This window comes from Hemitrygon akajei, chromosome 8 (assembly GCF_048418815.1).
Source record: "Hemitrygon akajei chromosome 8, sHemAka1.3, whole genome shotgun sequence".
NCBI lineage: Eukaryota > Metazoa > Chordata > Chondrichthyes > Myliobatiformes > Dasyatidae > Hemitrygon > Hemitrygon akajei.
Window position 1 is genome coordinate 52,359,785 of NC_133131.1, and position 25,257 is coordinate 52,385,041.

Here is a 25,257-nt window from a genome sequence, read left to right on the forward strand (position 1 = left end):
AGGAGTTTGATGGCTTGGGGGAAGAAACTGTTACATAGTCTGGTCATGAAAGCCCAAATGCTTCGGTGCCTTTTCCCAGACGGCAGGAGGAAGAAGAGTTTGTATGAGGGGTGCGTGGGGTCCTTCATAATGCTGTTTGCTTTGCAGATGCAGCATGTAGTGTAAATGTCCGTGATGGCGGGAAGAGAGACCCCGATGATCTTCTCAGCTGACCTCACTATCCGCTGCAGGGTCTTGTGATCCGAGATGGTACAATTTCCGAACCAGGCAGTGATGCAGCTGCTCAGGATGCTCTCAATACAACCCCTGTAGAATGTGATGAGCATGGGGGGTGGTGGGAGATGGACTTTCCTCAGACTTCGCAGAAAGTAGAGACGCTGCTGGGCTTTCTTTGCTATGGAGCTGGTGTTGAGGGACCAGGTGAGATTCTCCGCCAGGTGAACACCAAGAAATTTGGTGCTCTTTACGATCTCTACCAAGGAGCCGTCAATGTTCAGCAGGGAGTGGTCGCTCCATGCCCTCCTGAAGCCAACAACCATCTCTTTTGTTTTGTTCACATTAAGAGACAGGTTGTTGGCTCTGCACCAGTCCATTAGCTGCTACACCTCCTCTCTGTAAGCTGACTCGTTGTTCTTGCTGATGAGACCCACCACGGTTGTGTCATCGGCGAACTTTATGGTGTGGCTTGAGCTGTGTGTTGCAACACAGTCATGGGTCAGCGGAGTGAACAGCAGTGGACTGAGCACACAGCCCTGGGGAGCCCCCGTGCTGATTGTGATGATGTTGGAGATGCTGCTCCCAATCCAGACTGACTGAGGTCTCCCAGTCAGGAAGTCTAGGATCCAGTTGCAGAGGGAGGTGTTCAGGCCCAGTAGGCTCAGCTTTCCAGTCAGTTTCTGAGGGATAATTGTGTTGAATGCTGAACTGAAGTCTATGAACAGCATTCGAATGTACGTGTCTTTTTTGTCCAGGTGGGTTGGGGCCAGGTGGAGGGTGATGGCAATGGCGTCGTCTGTTGAGCGATTGGGATGGTACGCAAACTGCAGGGGGTCCAGTGAGGGGGGCAGCAGGGTCTTGATATGCCTCATGACGAGCCTCTCAAAACACTTCATGTTGATGGATGTGAGTGCAACGGGACGGTAGTCATTTAGGCAGGACACTGAAGATTTCTTCGGCATGGGGACGATGGTGGCGGCCTTGAAGCACGTTGGAACGGTGGCGCTGCTCAGGGAGATGTTGAAGATGTCAGTGAGAACATCTGCTAGCTGGTCCGCACATCCTCTGAGCACTCTACCAGTGATGTTGTCTGGTCCAGCAGCCTTCCGTGGGTTGACCCTGCACAGGGTTCTTCTCACATTAGCCATGGTGACACACAGCACCTGGTCATTTGTAGGAGGGGTGGACTTCCTCGCCGCCACGTCACTTTCCGCCTCAAAATGGTGTAGAAGTTATTCAGCGCATCTGGGAGGGAGGCATCACCCTCACAGTCAGGTGATATCGTCCAATGTCTTTGGACTGGGGAAGGAAACAGGAGCATCGAATTCCAAACTCTGGAATGCTCCGGGATGTAAGAGTGTCACACTAACCACTTAGCTACTGTGGTGCCCACTGAAATCACCCTACATACTAATGCCAAAGGAAAACAGCGAACAGGGCTAAATCACATTTGGCTATGCGTCAAATGCCAATAAACGCAGACTAATATACTCAACAACATGTCATCTTAAACAAAATGCTAATTTAAAATAAACAATTATTAGATTTTTTCAAAAAATTACCTTCTTTCCTGGTTGAAAAACTCGAAGCTGCTGCAAGTGAGGGAGCGATGCATAGAGAGGAAATACTGACATCTGGCAGGAGCCCTGTGGAAGGTTCTTTGAAATTTGCTTGCATGTCCTGCTCATTGCCTCAATCTCCTCCTGACCAGTCAGAAATACTAGAACATTGTCAGAGGGTTGTGCTTCCTGTTGGGAGAACAACAATCACCACTTATTCAGAGGAAAATGTCTCAGATGCCTTCCTTGGAAGCCCATTCCTTCTCCATACTACATTCCATTTAATTTTCTATGGAAAGGACAAGCAATTTGGATACCTGCATTATAAAACCTGAAAAGGTGCTCATGTAACTTCATTGACAGCAAAAATTCAATGAGTAATGGTTCAAAAGCTGGAAAATAAACAGGAGCAGACACTTTGATTCCTACATGATTTAAAAGATGGTGGTTGAACTTGTACAGTGAATCCTTTTCTGCTCTCAATGCTTTTCTTTCTCCCTGCCCAAAATTTTATCAATTTCAAACTTAATAAATTCAACAAATGAATATCTACATTCCTTCAGGACACAGAATTCCAAAGACAAACATTCCTTCTGAGCGAAGACATTTCTTCCCAAGTCATAAGCTGGCAAACCTCTGAGGTAATGAGACAGATTGTATATTTCATTAGAATCAGCTCAGAAATTAACAGAATCTGAGCTGCGTATATTTCAATGCGAGAGGTATTGTAAGAAAGGCGAATGAGCTCAGAGCATGGATCAACACCTGGAATTATGATATTGTGGTCATTAGTGAGACGATTGCAGGAGGGGCAGGACTGGCAGTTCAATATTCCAGGGTTCCGTTGTTTTAGAAGCGACAGAGTGGGAGGGATTAGATGAGGACTATGTGACTCCCCTGTCCATTTCTCCCTCCTGGCACTTATCCTCGCAAGCAGAACAAGTGCTATACCTGCCCCTACGTCTCCTCCTTCTCTACCATTCAGGGACCAAAATAGTCCTTCCAGGTAAGGGAGCACTTCACCTGTGAGCCTGTTGGAGTCATATGCTGTGTCCGGCGCTCCTGTTGGTGAGACCACTTTGCCGAGTACCGATGCTCCATCTGCCAGAACAAGCAGGATCTTCCAGAGACCACCCATTTTAATTCTACTTCCCATTTCCATTCCGACATGTCAATTCATGGCCTCCTCTACTGTTACGATGAGGCTACACTCAGGTTAGAGGAACAACACCTTATATTCCATCTGTGTAGCCTCCAACCTGATGGCATGAAGATTGATTTTCTCGAACTTCTGGTAATACCCACCCACCTCCTTCACCATTCCCCATCCCTTTTTCCCTCTCTCACCTTATCTCCTCGCCAGCCCATCATATCCCTCTGCTGCTCCTCCCCCTTTTCTTTCTTCCATGGCCTTCTGTCCTTTCCTAACAGACTCCCCCTTCTCCAGCCCTGTACCTCTTTCCCCACTCAACTTCCCAGCTCTTTACTTCATTTCTCCCCCTCCTGGTTTTACCTATCACCTTGTGTTTCTCTCTCCCCTCCCCCCAACTTTTACATCTACTTCTCATCTTTATTTCCACCAGTCCTGCTGAAGGTGCTGCCTGGCCTGTCGAGTTCCTCACCACTTTGTGTGCTGATTTGATTTCTAGCATCTGCAGATTTTCCCCTGTTTTTGCATTTGTATTTACTCAAGAGACAGACACAGAGTCTATAGAAATGAGGCAAAATGGCATCAACTTCACAGACTCTATACAGAATATAGAGGATCAACTTGGGTTGATCATTCGCCAGCGCCCGGCAAGGTGTTCCCTTGGACCCTGTGGCAAGTGTAGAAATCATCCTTAGGGGTAGCTGAGGAGTCGGGGGATTGGAGAAAAGCTGAAAATTGTTCTGCTGTTTTAAGAAAGGCTCTTAAAAAAATAGAGCCTGACATCAGCTGTGGGACCAGTATTCTAAGGGACCAAATATATGAATATTTGGATAGACATGGACTGATTAGGGATAGTCAGCATGGCTTTGTGTGTGGTAGGTCATGTCTAACCAATCTTATAGATTTTTTCTAGAAGGTTACCAAACAAATTGATGAAGACAAGGCAGTGAAAGTTCTTTACATGAACTTTTGAAAGGCATTTGATAAGGTCCTCATCTGGGACATTGGTCAAGAAGATTCAGTCACTCGGCATTCAAAATGAGGCAGAAAACTGGATTAGATATTGGCTTTGTGGGAGAAACCAAAGAGTGGTCGTAGATGGCTACCTATCTGACTGGAGGCCAGTGACCAGTGGAGTGCAGGGACCGGTGCTGGATCAGCCATTGTCATCTATATGCAGAGGGATCTGGACCAGCTGGGAAATTGGCAGATGGAATTTAATGCAGGCAAGTGTGAGGCAGACAGGGTAGGTCTTACACAGTGAAGGCAACACAGGTTGATAGGGTTGAAATGAAAGCTTTAGACACGGTGGCCTTCATAAATCAAAGTACTGAGTACAGGAAATGGGATGCATGTTGAAGTTGTACAAGACATTGGTGAGATCTAATTTGGAGCATTACGTGCAGTTTTTAGTCACCTACTAGCAGGTTGACAGGACAGGGGGAACTTATAAGGATGTTACCGGGTTTGGAGGACCTGAGTTATAAGGAAAGACTGAATGAGTTAGGACTTTATTCCTTGGAACGAGGAAGATTGGGAGAGATTTGATAGAGGTATACAAAATTATGAGGGTTATAGATAGAGTAAATGCAAGCAGGATTTTTTGCACTGAGGATGGGTGGGATTACAACTAAAAGCCATGGATTAAGGGTGAAAGGTGAAAAGTTTAAGGGGAACATGAGGGGAAACTTCTGCACTCAACCGTCATGAGACTGTGGAATGAGCTGCCAGCACAAGTGGTGGATGCAAGCTCGATTTCAATGTTTAAGAGAAGCTTGGATAGGTAGATGAATGGTAGGGGTATGGGGGGCTATGGTCCCAATGCAGGTTATTGGGAGTAAGCAGTTTAAACTTCAGCATAGACTAGATGGGCCAAAGGGCCTGTTTCTATACTGTACTTTTCTGTGATTGTAATCAAAAACCACTCTGCTTCCCTCAACTTGTTTCAAACTCTCAGAAATTTAATGAACTTTCTTTGCAACATTTTTATCCAAATTGATTATTCCATATAGAAGTATGTCAAAACTACTTCAGATGGAACAGGTAACTGCAGCAGGGGATCCTTCAATAAGGTAACAGAGATTGATGAAAAAAATGAGTGTATAGGTATTGGGTAAAACACTGTTGTGAATTGAAGATTGATTAATGAAATGAAAACAGAGCAAGATGGGTGACATTTGTGGTTGCAGCAGCAATCAGATGTTAACAATCTCCAATGAGAGGATTGGGTAACTTCTCCAGGTTAGCTGATACAAAGTTGATTAGCACTGTGGGTCAGGTAAATATAAATGAAAAATATTGTCATATGTCAAATTTCATACTTCAATGTTTGCTGAGCTAACTAAACCAAGACCATAAGACATAGGAGCAGAAGTAGGCCATTCAGCCCATTGAGTTTGCTGCACCATTCCATCATGGCTGGTTTATTATTTATTTATTATCCCTCCTCAATCCCATTCTCCTGCCATCTCCCCATAATCTTTGACAACCTGACTAATCAAGAACATGCAACACACACAAAATGCTGGTGGAACACAGCAGGCCAGGCAGCATCTATAGGGAGAAGCATCTCGGTCGATGTTTCGGGCCGAGACCCTTCAGATTTCCTCGTGTTTGCTAATCAAGAACATATCAACTTCTGCTTTAAATACAACCGATAACTTGGTCTCCACATTTGCTTGTGGCAATGAATTGCACAGATTCACTACTCCCAGGCTAAATAAATTCCTCATCTGTTCTAAATGGATGTTGCAGTATTTTGAGCTGTGCCATATGGACCTAGACTCACTCACTTATCCTCTCACATCCATATTCAATGATGCGGATATGGATCATATCCATATATGATGTTTCAATGAGTTGAAATGAGTTTCATTTCAATGAGTTTCTCCACCCACGCCCCCATCATTCCAGGAAGTACAGGCCCAGAGCCATCAAATGCGCCTTATACAATAACTGTTTTCTCTAGAATTATTCTTGTGGACCTCCTCTGAACCTTCTTCAATATCAGCACATCCTTTCTTACATAGGCACCTAAAACTGCTCACAATACTCCAAGTGCAGTCTGACCAATATCTAATAAAGCCTCAGCATTACATCCTTGCTCATATTGTAGTCCTCTCGAAATGAATGCTAACATTACATGTGCCTTTCTTACCAGCAATTCATCCTGCCTTTGGAAATCCTGCATAAGGACTCCCAAGTCCCTTTACAGCTCTGCTTTTTGAATGTTCTTCCCTTTTACAAAATAGTCTACGCCTTTAATCCTTCTACCAAAGTGCATGACTATACACTTCCCTACACTATATTCCATCAGCCACTTCTGTGCTCTTTCTCCCAATGTCTTTGCCCTTTTGCAGACTCCCTGCTCCTTCAACACTATCTGACCCTCCACCTATCTTTGTATCATCCATAAACTTGGCCCAAAAGCCATTAATTCCATCATCCAAATCATTGATATGTAACGTTAAAAAAAAGCTGTCCCAATACTGACCCCTTGGAACACTATTAGTGATTGGCAGCTATTCTTTGCCTCTTGCCAATTAGCCACTACTTTATCCATGCTAGAATCTTTCCTGTAATAACCTTTTCTTATCTTATTAAGCCGCCTCATATGTGGCACCTTGACAAAAGCTTTCTAAAAATGCAAGTAAACAACATGCACTGGCTCTCCTTTATTTACCCTCCCTGTTATGATTTCTCCATGCTGAACCATTCGTAAGTTGGTGTGATTACAGTGCTGAGGTAGCACCAGGGGATGTGGACAAACTGGGTGTGGGGCAGATGGAACATAATTGGAGATGATCTTTTCAGGTGATTACAAGAGAAAAGCAGAGACTCTGTTAAATGGTGAGAGGTTAGATAATGTTAATGTTCAAAAGGATCCGCACATGCTTTAGTCACAGACAGCAAAAACAGTAAGCAATTAACAGGGAAATGTTTGTCAGCTTTTATTTCTAAAAGGTTTGATTACAGGTGGATGAATGGGACTTTAATAAAAATATAACATACTATTACTCAAAAAGGGCAATAGGGTTGTCAGGTAATTATAGGCCTGTGAGTCCAACTTCAGAGATAGGGAAGTTATTGGACAAGGATTCAGGGGAGGTCAGCAGAATGTTGCCTGGATTTAACCATTTTGGTTACAAGGAGGGACTGTTTAGGCTGGGTTTGATTGCCCCGGGAGGGAGAGGCCGAGGGATGACCTAATGGGGGTATTTCCTGTGACTGTATGGGATTCCTCCGGATGCTCCAGTTCCTCTTACATCCTAAAAACATGCAGGTTAATAAGTTAATTAGTCACATGGGTGTATTTGGGTGGTGCCAGAAGGACCTGTTACTGTGCTGTACCCCGAAATAAGTAAATATTTTGAGGAGCAGTATTAATCAACAATAGTATGGCCCTCTTAGGGAAAGATCCGTGTTAACAGATTTGATTTAATGTTTGGATGAGGTACCAAAAAGAATTGATGTGGGCATGCAGTCTACATGAATATTAGTAAAACCTTTGATTTGGTCCCAAATGTAATACTAGCCTGAACAAAACACATTGGTCCAAGTCAAGTTGGCAAATTAGACTGAAAATTGACTGGCTAATAGGAGGCAGTATGTGATGGTGATGGTGATGGTGATGGGTGTTTCTGTGATTGGATGCCTACTGTTTGTTTATACACATTAACAAATTGGATAACTGGCAACAAGGCAATACACTTTGGAAGGACTAATGGTTTGATATACACATGAATGGTAGGATTGCAGGGTGTATTGAGGTACAGTGGGACCTCAGTGTACATGTCCAAGTATTCCTGAAGGTGGCAGCTCTGGTAGATAAGATAATAAAGGCAGCATAGAGAATACTTAACCTTCATCAGCCAGGGTACAGAAATACAAGAGCAGGGACATGATGGTACAGCTTTATATAACATTATGTATATACTCTAGTTGCAATACTTTACGAAGGATATGAATGCATCAAAGAATCTCCAGCATATTGTTGGAGAGGATTTCAGTCATGAGAACAGACTAGATGGGTTTGATTTCTTTGGAATAGTGGAAGCTGAGGCGGACCTTTTAGAGGGGACGGATAATTTAATTTATTCATAGAAACCTTGAGGTACCTAAAACTAGAGAGAGGTTTATGGTAATGGGCAAGAAATTTGAAACAGATTTGAGAAAGATTTTTAAAAATTACCCAGAGGGTAAAAGACACTACTTGAATGGGTGATGGAGGCAGGAACTCCACAACAGTTTAGAAGTATCCAAGGTCAACACTTGGTTATGGATCAAGCGGTGGTAAAAGGGAATATAGATAGTGGTCAGTATGTACATGGTCTGCCAATGATTCTGTGCTGGAAGACTCCATGAAATAACAGGTTACCTGGTTGCCCTTGCCTGCACCGTCATTCATCAAATCATGGCCAAAATCTGTATCACAGCCAATTACCAGCACTAACACCTGATTCCCACAATATTCAGAAATCTATCAATCTGCTTTGAATGAAGGCAACAATTCAGCCTTCACAGCCTTCCTGGGTGAAGAATTCTGAAGTTCCAATACTCCGCAAGTGTGGGGGAAAAAATCTCATCTATTCCAAACAGCCTACGCTTTATTTTAAAACCTGGCCTCACCTGCAAACTTTAAATGATTTAAAAGCACCAATGAATACTCAGTTATTGGTCTACAAGGGACCTGGCTCCAATTTCCAGTATTCCATCAGGAACCACTTTGATCAAAACTTCTACCTAACGGATTCCATAGGCTTTTACTTTTCTGATCACTGTGGGACTGAAATCCAAGTACATGACATTACCCTCAGACACTACCCTAGTTATCGCTATCTAATATTCTATTTAACCCAGTCAATGCATCTGCAGAAATGAATGCCAGAAGAACTATTTGGACCCAAAATCCAGTTGAATTAGAAACAATAACAAATCACTTTGCCATTATCAAATAAAGAGCAAATACCGCATATCCACTCACCTGGTGGATCTGAAAAATTGACACCAGCGAGGCATGGAGGTAGTCAGTCTGAGTTTCCTTTGTGTAAAAGATCTGAATGGAATGTTGTCTCCCTTCAAGATACAAAACTGGTGCTTGGTTGAAGTACTGTGAGAAGAGATCTACATCCATTGTGGCAGACATGATAATTACCTTGTAATAAAGAAAGACTCACTTAGAGACTTTTTAGTGGCAAAAAAAGGTGAATAAAACTACATAGCACCCCAAGGTTTAGGAAAAGAGACATAAAATACAAAAACACAAAGAAAGCTGTATTGAACACATAAAAACTTATTGTGGCCCCAGAAGTGTACCCAGTTCAGCATAACACACTGTAGGAATGCAATAACATTTTCAGAAGCTACAGAAAGACCGCAGGGATAATTCAAGAGATAAAGGTTTCTAATTACATTTATAGACTGGAATTGTTCTCCTTCCAGCAAAGGGGATGATGCGAGATACAACAAATTAAATCATTTAAATAAAAAAGCAATTTTTCCAGTGGCAGAAGCATCAATCCCCAGAGGCTATGGATGTTAGGTGATTTGGATCTGGAATGTAAGTAGTTGATGCAGATTAGACAATAGCTTTCAAAATGGCACTTAAATAACTAGTTGCAGGAAAATATGTGTAGTAATATGGGTAAAGTACAGGGACTAAGATTGATTTAAGTATGCTTTGAAAGTACTGGCAAACTTTACAAGAAAATGGACCCATTATGTTCAGTACTACCCTAGTATTCCACGATACCTCAAAAGTGGGGTGGGGGTGGGGGGAAGAAGAAGAGGAGGGAGAGAGGGTGAGAGGAGGAGGATTAGGTCAGTGGAAATATAGGAAATACTTCAGTTTTTTCCAGAGGCTTTCTGTGGTTAGACTATAATTTTTGTACCTTCAATGGCATTTTACTGAGTTCCTTCCTCTTCTTCTGGGCACTTTTTACAATGCCAAAAAGAACATCTGTTTGTATAGTCCTTTCATGGGCCTCATCGAGAATCACAATACTGTAATGGCGCAACAGAGGATCCAGCATAGCCTCTCGGAGCAACATCCCATCCGTTAAAAACTTGATTTTACTCTTGTATGATGTAAGATCTTCAAAACGCACAGTGTATCCAATCTGTCAGACAATTTACAATAAATACAATATAATTCATGGAGATCAGAAGGCAAGGTTTAAGTACTGGGAATACAAAGCAGATCAGTCAGTACCTATAAAAACAAAATGAAGTCCCTGCTTTAGAAATTCATTCCTCATTACAACTGAATAACTATGAGACTGGGAAACTAGCAGTAAGGTGTGAAGGGTTGGCCAACAGATGAACATCTTTGTTTTCAAATCACCCACATTTATAACCTTTATTTCATCTATCATTCCTGATGACTCTGCACTCCTCTAGTTTCAATCTTTTATCCATCTTCAAATACATTTTCATTAAATAACTAAAAATAACTTTTCTGAGGTAAATTGTGCCAAATTATCACTGCAAACAGTAAAGAGGGTGAGTGATGCGAGGTGAGTTTGGGGATGAGCTGAGATGGTGTGTTGCAGATAGAGTTCCGATGCCAATACAGCTGGCCCGGGAATGAGGTCGGATTGCTCTGGGTGCTGAAAGAAGTCGAGGCCTGAACAGAGGAGAATCAATGTCCACAGATCTGGCCTGGGCATGAGAATGGATCACTCTGGGTGCTGAGCTGATAGAAGAGCTTGAGAGTGGCTTTGCCTGAGTGGTGAAATCTGGATCTGGAGCGAGTTGCTAGGCAGCCTGGTCTGGGCCTTTCACAGCAGCGGCATCTGGTCATAGTGCAAGGTACAAAACACTGTTTGGACAATTTAAATGCCAGCCTAGATTGGAGGCGAGAGCAGATTTCGCTCGCTCTCCGTGATGTTCACTCTCCTCAGCTGTGAGCTTTATGCTCGCTAATATGATGAGCTGATAAAGCAAGGCTTTGGGCTTTCTCCAGTTTGCTCCAAGGTTCAGATCTGAGGACTCAATTTTGGTTCAGAATGTTGTTGTTTGCATAATTTGTATTTTTTTCTCTCTCTTGTGCATCAAGTGTTGGTCTTTTATTTTTATTTTTAAAAATTTCTTTAATTCGGTTCTTTCGGGTTTTTTGCTTTGCAGTTACCTGTGAGCAAGCAAATCTCAAGGTTGTGTAATTTATACAGTCTTTGTTAATAAATGTACAGTACTTGAATCTTGAATCTCTCTCATCTTCCCAAGACTACTCTAACTTTCCTCAAAGCTACAACTGGTAATTGGTTTATTACTTTCACATATTCTGGGATACAGTAAAACTTTGTTTTGAATGCCATCCATACAGATCATTCCAAATAAATACACTAAGGTACCACAAGGGTAAAACAAAAGCAGAATGCAGAATATAGTGCAGGTAGGCAAATTAAGAGGTTGCTTTGATTCCAGATCACTTATATTAGCTTTCGTGAAGGTGCCTGCATCTCCACTAAAACAATCACCAGCTTCAGCAATGATAAACTCTGGTTCAATACAGAGCTTAGACAGTTGCGTCTGCAGAAAGAAAATACCTACAAGAGTGGAGATTGGGGGGGGGGGGGGGGCAAAAAGGCCAAGTACAAGCTGGGGGTGGCAATCATAGCTGTCAAATACCAATATTCAGTCAAATGGGAAAACCAGCATTCCAGATAGGACTGTTCTTCAGTCTGAAAAGGCATTCAATCCATTACCAACTACAAAAAGGTGGTACCCCCTGCCCTGATGACCATCTCCTCCAAAACATATTGAACAAGTTCTACTGCAAATTTGACTCACTGATCACACTTCAAACAACTCCTCTATTGTCTATCCAGCAAGACCATCACCAATGCACTACATGTTAGTTTTGTCACAAGGAAGAGGAGGTGAGGAAGCTGTTCAGAAAGCAAAGTATCAAGAAGGTTGCCAGCCCTGACTCCATCTCCTCTGCCACCCTTAAATACTGCACTAAGCAGTTTTCCACGGTCTTCACAGACATTTTCAGTTTGTCTTTTAAACTATGCACTGTTCCAGCAAGTTTCAAGAAATCTGTTATTATTCTGGTTCCCAAAAACAAAAAGAAATCATGCGAGTCAATGACTACAGGCCAAATGCTCTCACATTAATCACAATGAAGCCTTTTGAAAGGCTGGTCATGTCATTTCTCAAATTATATCTCAAAATTTTCTAGATCTGCTGCAGTTCACCTACAGAGCCAACAGATCTGTGGATGACACAGTTGACACCGATCTTTATCCCATACTACAGCACCCCAACTCCCATGGTAAACGTCAGGATTCTTTATTCATTTCAGTTTAGCCTTCACTATCATCCCTCAACTTCTGAAAGAAAACGCTCCAAATTTAATTCACCGGGTCCCATCTTGAGGGGGAACACAAATCTCCTCTCTGGAAGTGAAAATACAGTATCATCTGCTCTCTGACCAGTGGCGGTGTGAGACCAGGAAAACACACAGTATCTGCTCTCTGACAGGATGCGGGTGTGAGACCAGGAAAACACACAGTATCTGCTCTCTGACAGGATGTGTGAGACCAGGAAAACACACAGTATCTGCTCTCTGACAGGATGTGGGCGTGAGACCAGGAAAACACACAGTATCTGCTCTCTAACAGGATGTGGGTGTGAGACCAGGAAAACACACAGTATCTGCTCTCTGACAGGATGTGTGAGACCAGGAAAACACACAGTATCTGCTCTCTGACAGGATGTGGGTGTGAGACCAGGAAGACACACAGTATCTGCTCTCTGACAGGATGTGGGTGTGAGACCAGGAAAACACACAGTATCTGCTCTCTAACAGGATGTGGGTGTGAGACCAGGAAGACACACAGTATCTGCTCTCTGACAGGATGTGGGTGTGAGACCAGGAAGACACACAGTATCTGCTCTCTGACAGGATGTGGGTGTGAGACCAGGAAGACACACAGTATCTGCTCTCTGACAGGATGTGTGAGACCAGGAAAACACACAGTATCTGCTCTCTGACAGGATGTGGGTGTGAGACCAGGAAGACACACAGTATCTGCTCTCTGACAGGATGTGGGTGTGAGACCAGGAAGACACACAGTATCTGCTCTCTGACAGGATGTGTGAGACCAGGAAAACACACAGTATCTGCTCTCTGACCGGATGTGGGTGAGAGACCAGGCAAACACACAGTTATCTCCACATCCTACTCTCTCAGCGTTGGTGTACCACAGGGGTGTGCCCTCTCCCATCTCCTATTTTCCCTGTATACCAATGACAGTATCTGCAGTGATCCGTCTGAAAAATTGAAAAAGTTTGCAGACAACACGGTTACTGAATTAATCTCCAGAGGTGAGAAATCCAAGCACCACTAGGAAGTAAATAGGCTAGTGCCCTGGTGCAGTCACAACTTGGAGCTAAATGTCCTCAAAACCATGGATATATGCATCCACCAAGAGAAATGTGTCTCCTCTGCATCCACTCATCATCAACAGTTCAGGTTCCTGGGCATCATTATTTCGCAGGGCCTCAGGTGGGGAAACCACATCTCCTTTAGCAGCAGAAAGGCTCAGCAAACGATGTACTTGTTGTGGCATTTGGTAAAATTCCATCCTCCGCAGTATCTATACTGCCATCGTAGAGAATATCTTCAGCCCTTACTGTCTAGTTTGGTGCAGCATCCTCTCGCAATATCGAAATACTACAGTAATCTGTTAAGTCAGGAGAAACAGTCATTGGTTCCAGTCTACCAAAACTGCAGGATTTATGTCCAGGACAAAGAAGTGGGCAGGGGGAGAAAACAATATGGACACTACCCACCATGCAAACTGCCTTCTTCAAAAGCTCCCTTTTGGAAAGCATTACAGGAAAAAATTCACACCATCTTAAAAGTTTCATCCTGAAGCAATTAATCTGATCAGCCATTCTGTTAGCCCATATAAACCCCCTTCTAATTATTAATTGCTTTTTCTATAATGCTATTTACATGTAAACACATGCTGGTATTTATGGAGCTATGCATATTTTATTCCACATCCATTCTTTAGTTTCTAGTTTTATTTTTATATAATTCTTTATTCTTTATAATTGCTGAATATTGTTTTTATTTTGCATGTCATGCCCTGACCAATACACCACAGCAAATTCCTAATACAGTGGATTCTGGTTAATTGGGCCAGCCTGTTATTTGGAGCAACTCTGGAAAATAGGCTGTATTCCCTTTGTTTATTTGGGACAGTATGCTGCTTAATTAAGACCAGAGACTTGCTGAACAGGTTCTAACTAGCATCAGTCATGCGCACTTGTGTGGCCATTAGATATTATACTGTGCTTAGAGCAAATAGTCTTTAAATAGCATCAGTCGCCTGTTTTTGTGTTTGATACGTTGATGAGAAATAAGCAGTAAGACAATTCTGAACTGGTTTGCTCACTGTAATTTTAAGCATTCAGGCTTGGAGATACCAAAAATGGCCAGGAAAGGAAACAAAACAATTTCACTACTTCAACTAATTCAGGAACAATGAAAAGTTTGAAGGTGATGCAGGTGGATGCTTCCCTGGTGTCATGGATTATTGATTACCTGACTGGCAGACCACAGTACGTGCGCTTGCAACACTGTGTGTCAGACAGAGTGGTCAGCAGCACTGGGGCTCCACAGGGGACTGTCCTGTCTCCCTTTCTCTTCACCATCTACACCTCAGACTTCAACTACTGCACAGAGTCTTGCCATCTTCAGAAGTTTTCTGATGACTCTGCCATAGTTGGATGCATCAGCAAGGGAAATGAGGCTGAGTACAGGGCTACGGTGGGAAACTTTGTCACATGGTGCGAGCAGAATCATCTGCAGCTTAATGTGAAAAAGACTAAGGAGCTGGTGGTGGACCTGTGGAGGGCTAAGGCACCGGTGACCCCTGTTCCCATCCAAGGGGTCAGTGTGGACATGGTGAAGGATTACAAATACCTGGGGATATGAATGGACAATAAACTGGACTGATCAAAGAACACTGAGACTGTCTACAAGTCAAAGCCGTCTCCATTTCCTGAGGAGACTGAGGTCCTTTAACATCTGCCGAACGATGCTGAGGATGTTCTACGAGTCTGTGGTGGCCAGTGCTATCATGTTTGCTGTTGTGTGCTGGGGCAGCAGGCTGAGGGTAGCAGACACCAACAGAATCAACAAGCTTATTCGTAAGGCCAGTGATGTTGTGGGGGTGGAACTGGACTCTCTGACTGTGGTGTCTGAAAAGAGGATGCTGTCCAAGTTGCATGCCATCTTGGACAATGACTCCCATCCACTCCATAATGTACTGGTTAGGCACAGGAGTACATTCAGCCAGAGACTCATTCCACCGAGATGTAACACTGAGCTTCATAGGAAGTCATTCCTACCTGTGGCCATCAAACTTTACAACTCCTCCCTCGGAGTGTCAGACACCCTGAGCCAATAGGCTGGTCCTGGACTTATTTCCACTTGGCATGATTAACTTATTATTATTTAATTATTTATGGTTTTATATTGCTATATTTCTTCACTATTCTTGGTTGGTGCAGCTGTAACGAAACCCAATTTCCCTCAGGATCAATAAAGTATGTCTGTCTGTCTGTATCAACGTTATCTTGAATGTTACAATGAAAATGAAGATTTGGAGGATGCAATCATCGAAATTAAAGGCAGTCCATTAGGTGTCTGCACTGATTTTGCTCATTGCATACACTAGATGAATTTCTCCATTGATAACTATTAGGAACAAAAAAAAAGTTTTTAAGGTACTGTAGTACTATTGGTAGGGTTCTAATTTGTTCTGTATTTCATTTAAATACATACTTTGTTACTCCATTTGTCTTTTTATACATTTTAATTATCTCCAAATAAAGTTGATGAGGTATATTGAGAAATCAAGAGTAAGCTGGTGTATTATTTACAAATTTTTACAGTCATAGACTTTAAATTTAAAAGAACAGAATAATTATAACAAAGGTAATTAGATCTGCACAAGAGCAGTTTTGAACAATTTGCCACATCCATCACCATCTTTGTCTTCATTAGCCTCCAAGGGTTACCAAATCTTTTCTACAATGTGGTGACTCCAGCTGTGATAAAAATCTTATACTGTTCTCTAATAACATCACTATGTTTCCTTTTACGTACTAGAACGAAATAAAAAATAAAACATTCTGTCCACCATTGGAGACAATGAGTAAAACTTCCTAAGAGCAAACGGTATGAAAAAGCATGTAACTTGGAGAGGGTGAATTATGATGATATTAGGCAGGAACTTGGGAACAGATGTACTCAGGGAAATGTGATCTGAAGGGCCTATGCTGTGCTAAATTATATGTTCTTAACCACCCGTACCATATGTTTTTGTTGACAGAGGAACATTCACAGGCATTAGCACAACATTCAGTTCCATTCATGATTCCTCCACCAAAGAATTCCAGGCCTGATGAGGGGCAGGAAACATTTGAGTCACAAGGGAGTCTGGCAATAACCTTGTCCAACGAGACAGTCTAACCACTTGTCCTTCACATTGAATGTTAACTCCCAAATCATCAGAAATTAGAGGGTCACCATAGACCAGAATCTCAACTGGACCACAAACATAACTACTGTAACTATAAGAGCAGGCCATAGGCTGGGTTATTCTACTGTGAGTGACTACGTTCTGACATCCCAAAGGCACCACCTGCAAGGCACAGATGATGGACGGGTAGAAAACTCACCACTTGCTTCCATGAATGAATTTCAATGATACAGAACAAGCTTGACTCCACAACAGAATGCCTGATTTGCCACCACATCCACAAGTGCACTGTGACTACAGTGTGGGATTCTACAAAACACATTGCAGTCACTTACCAAGTTTAGTCCAACAGTACCCACCCCAGCTTAAACATTTATGCAACAATAAGAGCAAGAACTGGTTCATAAGAACACCGTCACCTGGAGGTTCTCCTCCAAATCACAGACAATGAGCAACAGCAAATCTTTTGCCAGCCCGTTATCGTTGCTGTCTGTAAATTCAGGACCTTCCATCGTGGAAGCAGCTTGAGATAGCAGCTCACTATCATTTTCTTGATTAAAGATTGGTAATGAACACTGCCTTTACCAGCAATGACTGCTTCATGAAAATGAATCCTAAAAGCATTCACTCTTTGTTGCATTTCCTTCGGCTCATTTCCCCTCCAGTAATACGTTCCATCACAGTTCTAATCTGCTCAGTTCACTCTGGTCATCATTCAGCACGATTCAACTTACTTCCTCATGATCAGCTGCATATTTCTTAAAGGACTACTTAAAAATAAATAACTAAAACACCAGAAAACAGGAGGGCTAGTGCCGGACAACGGAGAACCTACAGGAAACAGCTTTTCAGTCACAAAGCCTGACAGATTGTTTCCTGCTCCTGATTTTGGATCTGATGAGTCTTTAACTCTCCTAACCAGTCTGAAATTTTATCAAAGCCTTATTAAAGATCCAGGGAGGGAACATCACTGTAAGAAAAAGGCTAAATTGGTTGCACATACACCTTATGTTGAATGTACATGATTCATTGATGCCTTTTAAATGAAAATGTGCTCCTGAATGTTTTGTAATAGTTTGCTCACCACCAAAGTAGGTCAGTAATTACCTTGAACTACTGTGCATTCTTTTTCTTAAAAAATAACATCAGCAGAACTCAATTACCTTCTGTAATTATCAAGAATTAGAAAATGCTATGTAGATGTGTACTTGCAGAGCTGAAACACAAACTATAAGCATATGGCCTTCTGAGTTGCAAACGTTATGATTTTAAACTGACAAAGACAAGCAGAGCCCAAGAACAACATAACTTTAACACTGCAATCCTCACTGGCTTGGACAAGCTCACTGTCGTTTTATAGTTGCTGCAGACTGTCACTATAAGACAATGTCCTTCAGGACTGTTCACCTTCAAGGGCAATAAATGCTGTCTTGTTACTGACATCACAGTCAAAGTGAAGAAATAAATTCATCCTTACCAATGTGCCCAATTCCGTTTTCTTTTCCTCCGAGACTCTTGCTGCAAGTGAAATTGCTGCCACTCGCCTAGGCTGTGTAATGGCAATGACACCATGCCCTCCGATGCTAGCTTCATAAAGATACTGAGGTATCTGTGTCGTCTTCCCAGAACCTGTTTCCCCTAAAATTTGTAAATTTAATTAAATGTAAAATTATAATTTGATTTGTATTAAAATAATACAAAATTAACTGACTTTGATGAAGCATTATCATCAAAATTCTTTCACAAATGACCCCTGGAAACAGAGGAGAAAATCTATTCAAATTGAAATAGCAAATTCCAATTCTACAGGTCAAGACCCCAGCAGCATTTTCAATCAATCTGTAGAGTTCATCCCTACTGAAAGGATCAGTACAGTACCTGACATATCAAAACATTAAAACAGAAATGCACATAATCACCTTTTTTTACCTACCACGTTCGATTCAGCATTCCATGTTTGGTACAGGAAGGGCATTAGACATTTTGAAGATCTCTTCATTGATAACCGCTTCACTTCTTTTCAGCAGCTCTCTGTTAAGTCCAACCTGCCTAACGCTCACTTTTTCAGATATCTCCAAATCCGACACTTTACTGCTCCTTTAATTCCTAACTTTCCTGAAATGCCTGCGAAAAATGCTATGGACCTATTTCTCTCCATTAATCCACTAGGTAAAGGTTTAATTTCAATGATCCAAGATAAACTAGCAGCCTTACGACAGGCCCCTGTGGATAAAATTAAAATGGCCTGGGAACAGGATTTAAATATCTCCTTATCCGAGGAGAGCCAGGACTCAGTTCTCAAATCGGTTAACTCAACCTCTCTTTGTGCTCGCCATTGTCTCTTACAGTTTAAGATTGTTCATAGAGCCCATATGTCTAAATCTAAACTATCTCGATTCTACCCTGGCATTAGTCCGCTCTGTGATAAATGCAAGAGGGGCGTGGCCTCTCTCATCCATATGTACTGGTTCTGTCCTAGCTTGGAGAAATTCTGGAAAGATGTCTTCACTACACTATCGGGTATTCTGAATCAGCACCTAGAACCTAACCCCTTAATTGCTCTGTTCGGTTTTTGGGGCGAGACAGATTTATGTCTGGGTCCGACCAAATGCCGAATACTATCCTTTGCCTCTCTCCTGGCGAGACGCTTGATCCTCCTTAGATGGAGAGATGTTGCCCCGCCCACTCATGCGCAATGGCTTAACGACATTATGGCCTGCTTGGACCTCGAAAAAATTCATTATTCAGTTCTCAATTCGGATTTAAAGTTCCATAAGATCTGGGGGCCTTTTATCGAGTACTTTCATAACCTTCCTCTTGACTAGGGTTTTTTTTTTCTTTTCGGTCCCTTGCTTTCAGCTCCCCTTTTTTTCTGGTAGTAGGCATTATTATCCTCTGTTGCTAAGTGTATTCACAGTCTGGGAGTTTGACTGTCCTGACTTATACTCTCTATATTGTGTGGTGGTTGGTCTGGAGTTGTTGTTGTTTTTTTCTTGTGTTGTGGGGTTTGGGGAGGACACTAAGCCCACTTGTCTTTAATTTAGGTGCTTTTTTGTTAAATTCTCTTCCTCTGTAGCATATTGTTATTGTATGCTTAACCTTGCTCTGTATTAATGCTCCTCATTGGGATTTGGGGTTTTTAATTTTGTAAAATGTTTTGAAAAACTAATAAAAAAAATTTAAAAAAAAAACAAAACAGAAATGCAGAGTACAATATCTAAAGCCGCATATTTCACCATTTACTCACTTTGACTTATTTGATACTGTGTGTAAAATGGATATTTTGGTTACAAATTTAATGGCTGTTTCTCAGAGAATGAAAACTGATATAGAACAGTATAACACAATATTGTGCCTTTGGCCCACAATGCTGTGTCAACCAATATACATCTACACCACAACCTTCCCTCTTACATAGTCCATAACCCTCTATTTCTTATATCCATGTGACTAAGAGTCTTTTAAAATGTCCCTAATGTATCTGCCTCTATCATCACCCCAGCTGTGCATGCCAACACTACCTCTAACATCTTCCCTAAACTGTCCTCCATTCATATGAAATAGATGCCATTTGGTATTGTCTATTGGACCAGGGATAAAGTTGCTGGCTGTCTATTCTATCCGTGCCCCTCAATTTTGCACACCTTTACTAATCATCTTCATCATCCTTCACTGCAAGGAGAAAAGCCCTAGCTCACCCAGCCTTAAGACATACTCTCTAATCATGTCAGCATTCTAGTAAATCTCCTCTTCACCCTCTCTAAAACTTCCACATCCTTCCTATATTGAGGGGACCAAACGGAACTCCAAATGTATTCTAACCGGTTTTATGGAGCTGTAACAACACCTCACGGCTCCTGAACTCTTTGCCCCGACCGATGAAGGCCAACACTCCACGGGCCTTTTTAACCATCCTATCAACTAATGCAACAACTTTGAGGGATCTATGGACTCAGACCCCAAGATCACTCTGTTCCTCAACACTGCTCAGAACTCTGCCATTGACCAAGATCAAGTTTGATCTTCCAGAGTGTATCACTTCATACTTCTCTAGATTCACCTCCATCTGACACTTCCCCGATCAGTGCTGCATCCTATCAATATTTTAATGTCTCTGACAACTTTCTACATATTTATACCTGCAACCTTTATGTCACCTGTAATCTTACAAAACTACACCTCCACTTCCTCATCCAAGTTATTTATAAAGTATTACAAAGAGCAGAAATCCAGGAACGGATCACTAGTCACTGACCTCCAGGGAGAATACACTCCCTCTACTTTTTGTGGGCAAGCCTATTTTGAATCCAAAGTTCAAAGTACATTCATTATTGAAGTATGTATACTATATACAACTTTGAGATTTGTCTCCTTACAGGCAGCCAAACAGAACAGAAACCCAACAGAACCCAATAAAATAAAAAAGACGATCAAACACAATGTGCAGAAAAAAATCAAATATAATATGGAAATAGCATCCAGAACTGAAGTTCACTAAAGTGACTGCACAGCCACGAAGCCAATCGTCACTGCAGCTGATCCAGAAGCTAATTAATTGCAGGCCACAGCCTCAGCTCAGTGCAGAGACAAGTAAACCTCACGAAGCATTAAGCTAATGGCGCTGGTGAAGGACAGTGACTACTTACCAATGGCAAACAAAACAAATTAAATGGCTAACTACTTTATTATCACACTTTTTCCTGAAAACGATTATTGCAACAACCGCCTGTAACTTCTCTGTGGGAGTTGAGCTTTTGAAGCACCCATACAACCTGGCATTTTTGCGGTGTGAACTGAAGTCTAGAAGGTGGTGTCTACGGGCCAAATAGAGGTGGCAGGGCCCAGGCCTGAGAGTGGGGAATGAATCAATATTGGTCAATGCTGGAGTGGACTTGGAGGCGATTCGATGGGCCATAACTGAGGTGAGGCAAGCAGAGGCGAGACAGTAGAGGTGGCAGGGCCTGGGCCCAGGCACGAGAGTGAGGAAATACCTGAGGTTTGATCGGGTGGACCGGTATTTAGCTCAGTGCTCTGCAAGGTTTACCTACTGCTGCGCTGAAATGAGGCTGCGGCCTGCAACTAACAGGCTCCTGGGTCGACTATGATTGACTTCGTAGCTGAGAACTCACTTCCATGAACTTCAGTCCTGAATGTTATTTGCTTACTTATATTGTTTGCACCATTTGTTTTTTTGCACATTGGGCCCTCTTTTTTTTATTGGGATCTATTGGGTTTCTTTGTTTTGGGCCCTGCCACTTTGACTCGGCTCATACCCGACTATTCCAATTCGGCCCAGCATTTAAATAGGTCAATCCTCGGGTCTTTCCTCACTCTGCCACATCGAATCACCTCCAAGTCCACTCCAGCAATGGCTCATTTCCTGCTCTAGGCTTCGGGCTCAGCCTCGCTGCCTCGACTGAACACATACACGGCACGCTGCAACCAGCCTGCACCGTGTAGAAAGTTTACCTTTCTTCCTGAATGAGGAACCTCGTCAAATGTCATACACTGCCCTGCATTCACCACTCTACTTCAACTTGTTGCTTTGCCTCATAAGAAACAAAAGAAATAGGAGCAGGAGTCAGTCATTCAGCCTGTCAAACCTGCTCTGCCATTCAATAAGATCGTGGCTGATCTGACCATGGACTCATCTCCACCTACCTGTCTTTTCCCCATAACACTCAATTCCCCTACTATGCAAAAATCTATCCAACCTGATATTTACTGAAGTAGCCTCCACTGCTTCAGAAAACTCAATTAGACTAATTTGACATGATCTCTCCATCACAATGCCATGCTGACATCTCCAATAAGACTATGCTTCTCCAAGTGCTTGTACATCTATCCCTAACACACTGACTTATCATTCGCAGGATTACCCTATTACCTTTCTTGAATAACAAAAATGTATTTGCCATCCTTCAATCATCTAGGAGTACTTCTGTGGCCAGGGAGCATGATGGTTCAACACCCCAGAATCTCCTCCCTCATTTCCCATATTAATGCTAGTATATCTTATTCAAACCCAGGGACTTATCTATCCTAATGCTTCTCGGAATCTCTTTCTTAACCACTGTATTGCCCATCACATTAGATGATTTCACATACTTTAAAGTGCCTCTCTCCATTGAATACGGAAGCTAAATATTAAATAAGGCATTCTTCCCCTTTTATCCGATTGGTCTGATCCTTACTCTGATCATAATTATGTTCCTCACATATGTGTGGAATGCCTTAGGATTTTTCTTAAACCTATTTGGCAAGAACTTTCACATGCCCCGCTTCAGCTCTCCCAAGCTCCTTCCTGGCTACCTTATAGCTCTCAAGAGCCCTGTCAGTTCCTTATTTCCTAAATGCCAAGTATGCTTCCTTCTTCCTTTTAACTAAATGTTCAACCTCTCATGTCAACCATGATTCCTTCACCCTGGCATCTTTCCCCTGTCTCAGTGGGACAAACATCCAGAATCCCATGCATCCCTAAACAACCTCCACATTTCTGCCATGCATTTCCCAGAGGACGTGAGTTACACTTCACGCTCCCAAGTTCCTGCTTAATACCATCGTAATTAACCGTCCCCAATTAAATACTTAACTATATTGTCTGCCCCCATCCCTAGCTATGCTGAAGGTCTGAGAGCTTTGGTCACTATCTCTAAAATGCTCGTCCATTGAGAGCTCAGTCATCTGACCAGGTTCATTACTTAGTACTAGATTTAGTATGGCCTGTCCACATACTGTGTCAGGACTCCTTGAACACACCTAGTAAATTCTGCCCCATCTGAACTTTTTGCACTAAGGAGGTACCAATCAATATTTGGGAAGTTGAAGCCACCTGTGATAACAACCTCGTTAAATTCTGCAACAAACAAGTCCCTATAATGGCCACAACATCGTAATTCCATGTACTGATCCATACTCTAGGTTCAAAGATCAAAGTAAATATATTATTATTTACACATATATGTTACCATATACTATCTTGAGACACATTTTCTTGCAAATATTTACAGGAAAAAATACAATAGAATTTTACAAAAAACTATTCATGGAACAAAAGGTGGCAAAAAAACAATTTGTAAGACAAACTGCAAATAAAATTAACATTAAGACATAAGCTGTGAAGAGTCCTTGCAAGTTAGTCAGCAGCTATGTTCCCTCTAAGCTGTGCGCGCACAAAGGAAATTAATGTGTGCACAAAAGGTTAGTTACCTAAAATAATGCAGTAATTAATAATTATACTTATTGAAATGCCAAAGACAGGAGAGAGAAAAATAACTGAGTGATTTAAATACTGTATGTATGTTATTTTGTTGTTATTCTGTTCAGTTTTATGTCAAATATTTTGTAAACCTACAAATACTGTGCTTTGTGTGCATTCAGTGTGCACATACTTTTGTCACAGGAAAAAAAAATTGCACAACGTAAGATTTTTGCGCACACTGACTACTAAACATTAGAGGGAACATTGGTCAGTAGGTTGTAGAATCAGTTCATAAGAGTGGATTTTGAAGTTATCCACACCGGTTCAGGAGCCTGCTGATTGTTGGATTGGTTATAACTGTTCTTAAACCTGATGGTGTGGTACATCCTGTCTGATTGTAGAGAAGAGAGCATGGACTGGATGGTGAGGATCTTTGATGATGAATGCTGTTTTCTTGTGGCACTGTTCTAACATAAATGTTCATCATTTTTAACACCTCTCACATCAAACACATTTGAATCCATCCAACTAAATGTATTTATCCTCTATTCACTGCCTATCCTTCCTCAGGATCTCTGCACATTGCATCTACCTTTACACCAACTGGACTATCACACTGATTCCCATTCCCCTGATAACCTAGTTCAAACCCTCCCCAATAGCTCCCGTAAACCTGCCCACAAGGATATTGATCCCTCGAGTTCAGGTACAAACCATCCTTTTAAGCAGGTAATAGCTGTTACAAATCTGAGATCCTGCTCCCACACCAACAGCCACGCAGTTACCTGTCATAACCTCCTTACCTTCATGTGCTTTTGAGACTTAAACTACCTATACCTCGAGGAAGGGTGGAGGCGGCTGAAGGAGAGTGAGAGGAAGGGTAGGAGAGATATTGGGGGGGGGGTTACAACGTCCACCTGGGCCGGCTCCGGGGTGGGGGCATTAGGTAGTGTGGGTGACAGCAGGCCCCTGGGACAGGCGTGTGCGTGTGTAGGAGGGGGGTTGACGCGCTGACCCACCTATAATGATGGCGGTATCCAAATGACGGAGCTGGCCGATGAGCTTGGCCCGGGCCCGATAAATAGGCAGATCCATACGCTGCTGCTCCATATTGTGAGCGAACACATAGTTCCTCCTGTAGCCGCCCCCCACCGACGACGTCCTCAACCGTTTTGCCGGCGGGGGCCGGGGCTCCATCGGACCGCCGGAGATACCGGAAACGCGTCAAAGACCGCGCCGACAGTATTTCCACATGTGCTCACTGCAGCTGATTGCGTCATTATCCTGCGATCACATTCAACCATCCCGGAAGTGCTGTTCGCACCACTGACTCGCTGGGTCCCACTGGTAAACTAGTATATACTTGCTGCGCTGAGTTAGTCAGGGATTAATAGTGGGATTCCAGTCTGGTCAAACGTACCTTGACAGAGCAAATGTAAAGGGGCAGTACAATGTTAATACCAGGACGAGGAACTGCTTTGTCGAAGTCCGTAGCTGCCTAGATTGACAGGGGTGGCATGCTTGCCTTTATTGGTCAGGCATTGAGCTAAAACTCGGGAAGTCACGTTTCAACTTCTGGTTAGGCCGTAGCAGAAGTCTTGCATTCGATTCTGGTTGCTTCATTGT

At 42.5% G+C, this 25,257-nt stretch overlaps 1 protein-coding gene across 1 annotated transcript in view; it reads right to left on the reverse strand.

Moving 5' to 3' along the window:
• The window catches only part of dhx33 (DEAH (Asp-Glu-Ala-His) box polypeptide 33), a 64,770-nt gene extending 39,901 nt beyond the window's left edge, over positions 1 to 24,869 (reverse strand). The window contains exons 1-5 of the mRNA XM_073053858.1: positions 24,651 to 24,869; positions 17,908 to 18,068; positions 9,816 to 10,043; positions 8,909 to 9,079; positions 1,779 to 1,964 (exon numbers count right to left, since the gene is read on the reverse strand). Of these exons, the coding sequence (XP_072909959.1) occupies positions 1,779 to 1,964; positions 8,909 to 9,079; positions 9,816 to 10,043; positions 17,908 to 18,068; positions 24,651 to 24,828 (924 nt within the window). The 5' untranslated portion in view covers positions 24,829 to 24,869. The remainder of the gene's footprint in view (positions 1 to 1,778; positions 1,965 to 8,908; positions 9,080 to 9,815; positions 10,044 to 17,907; positions 18,069 to 24,650) is intronic.
• Between the last annotated feature and the right edge of the window lie 388 nt (positions 24,870 to 25,257).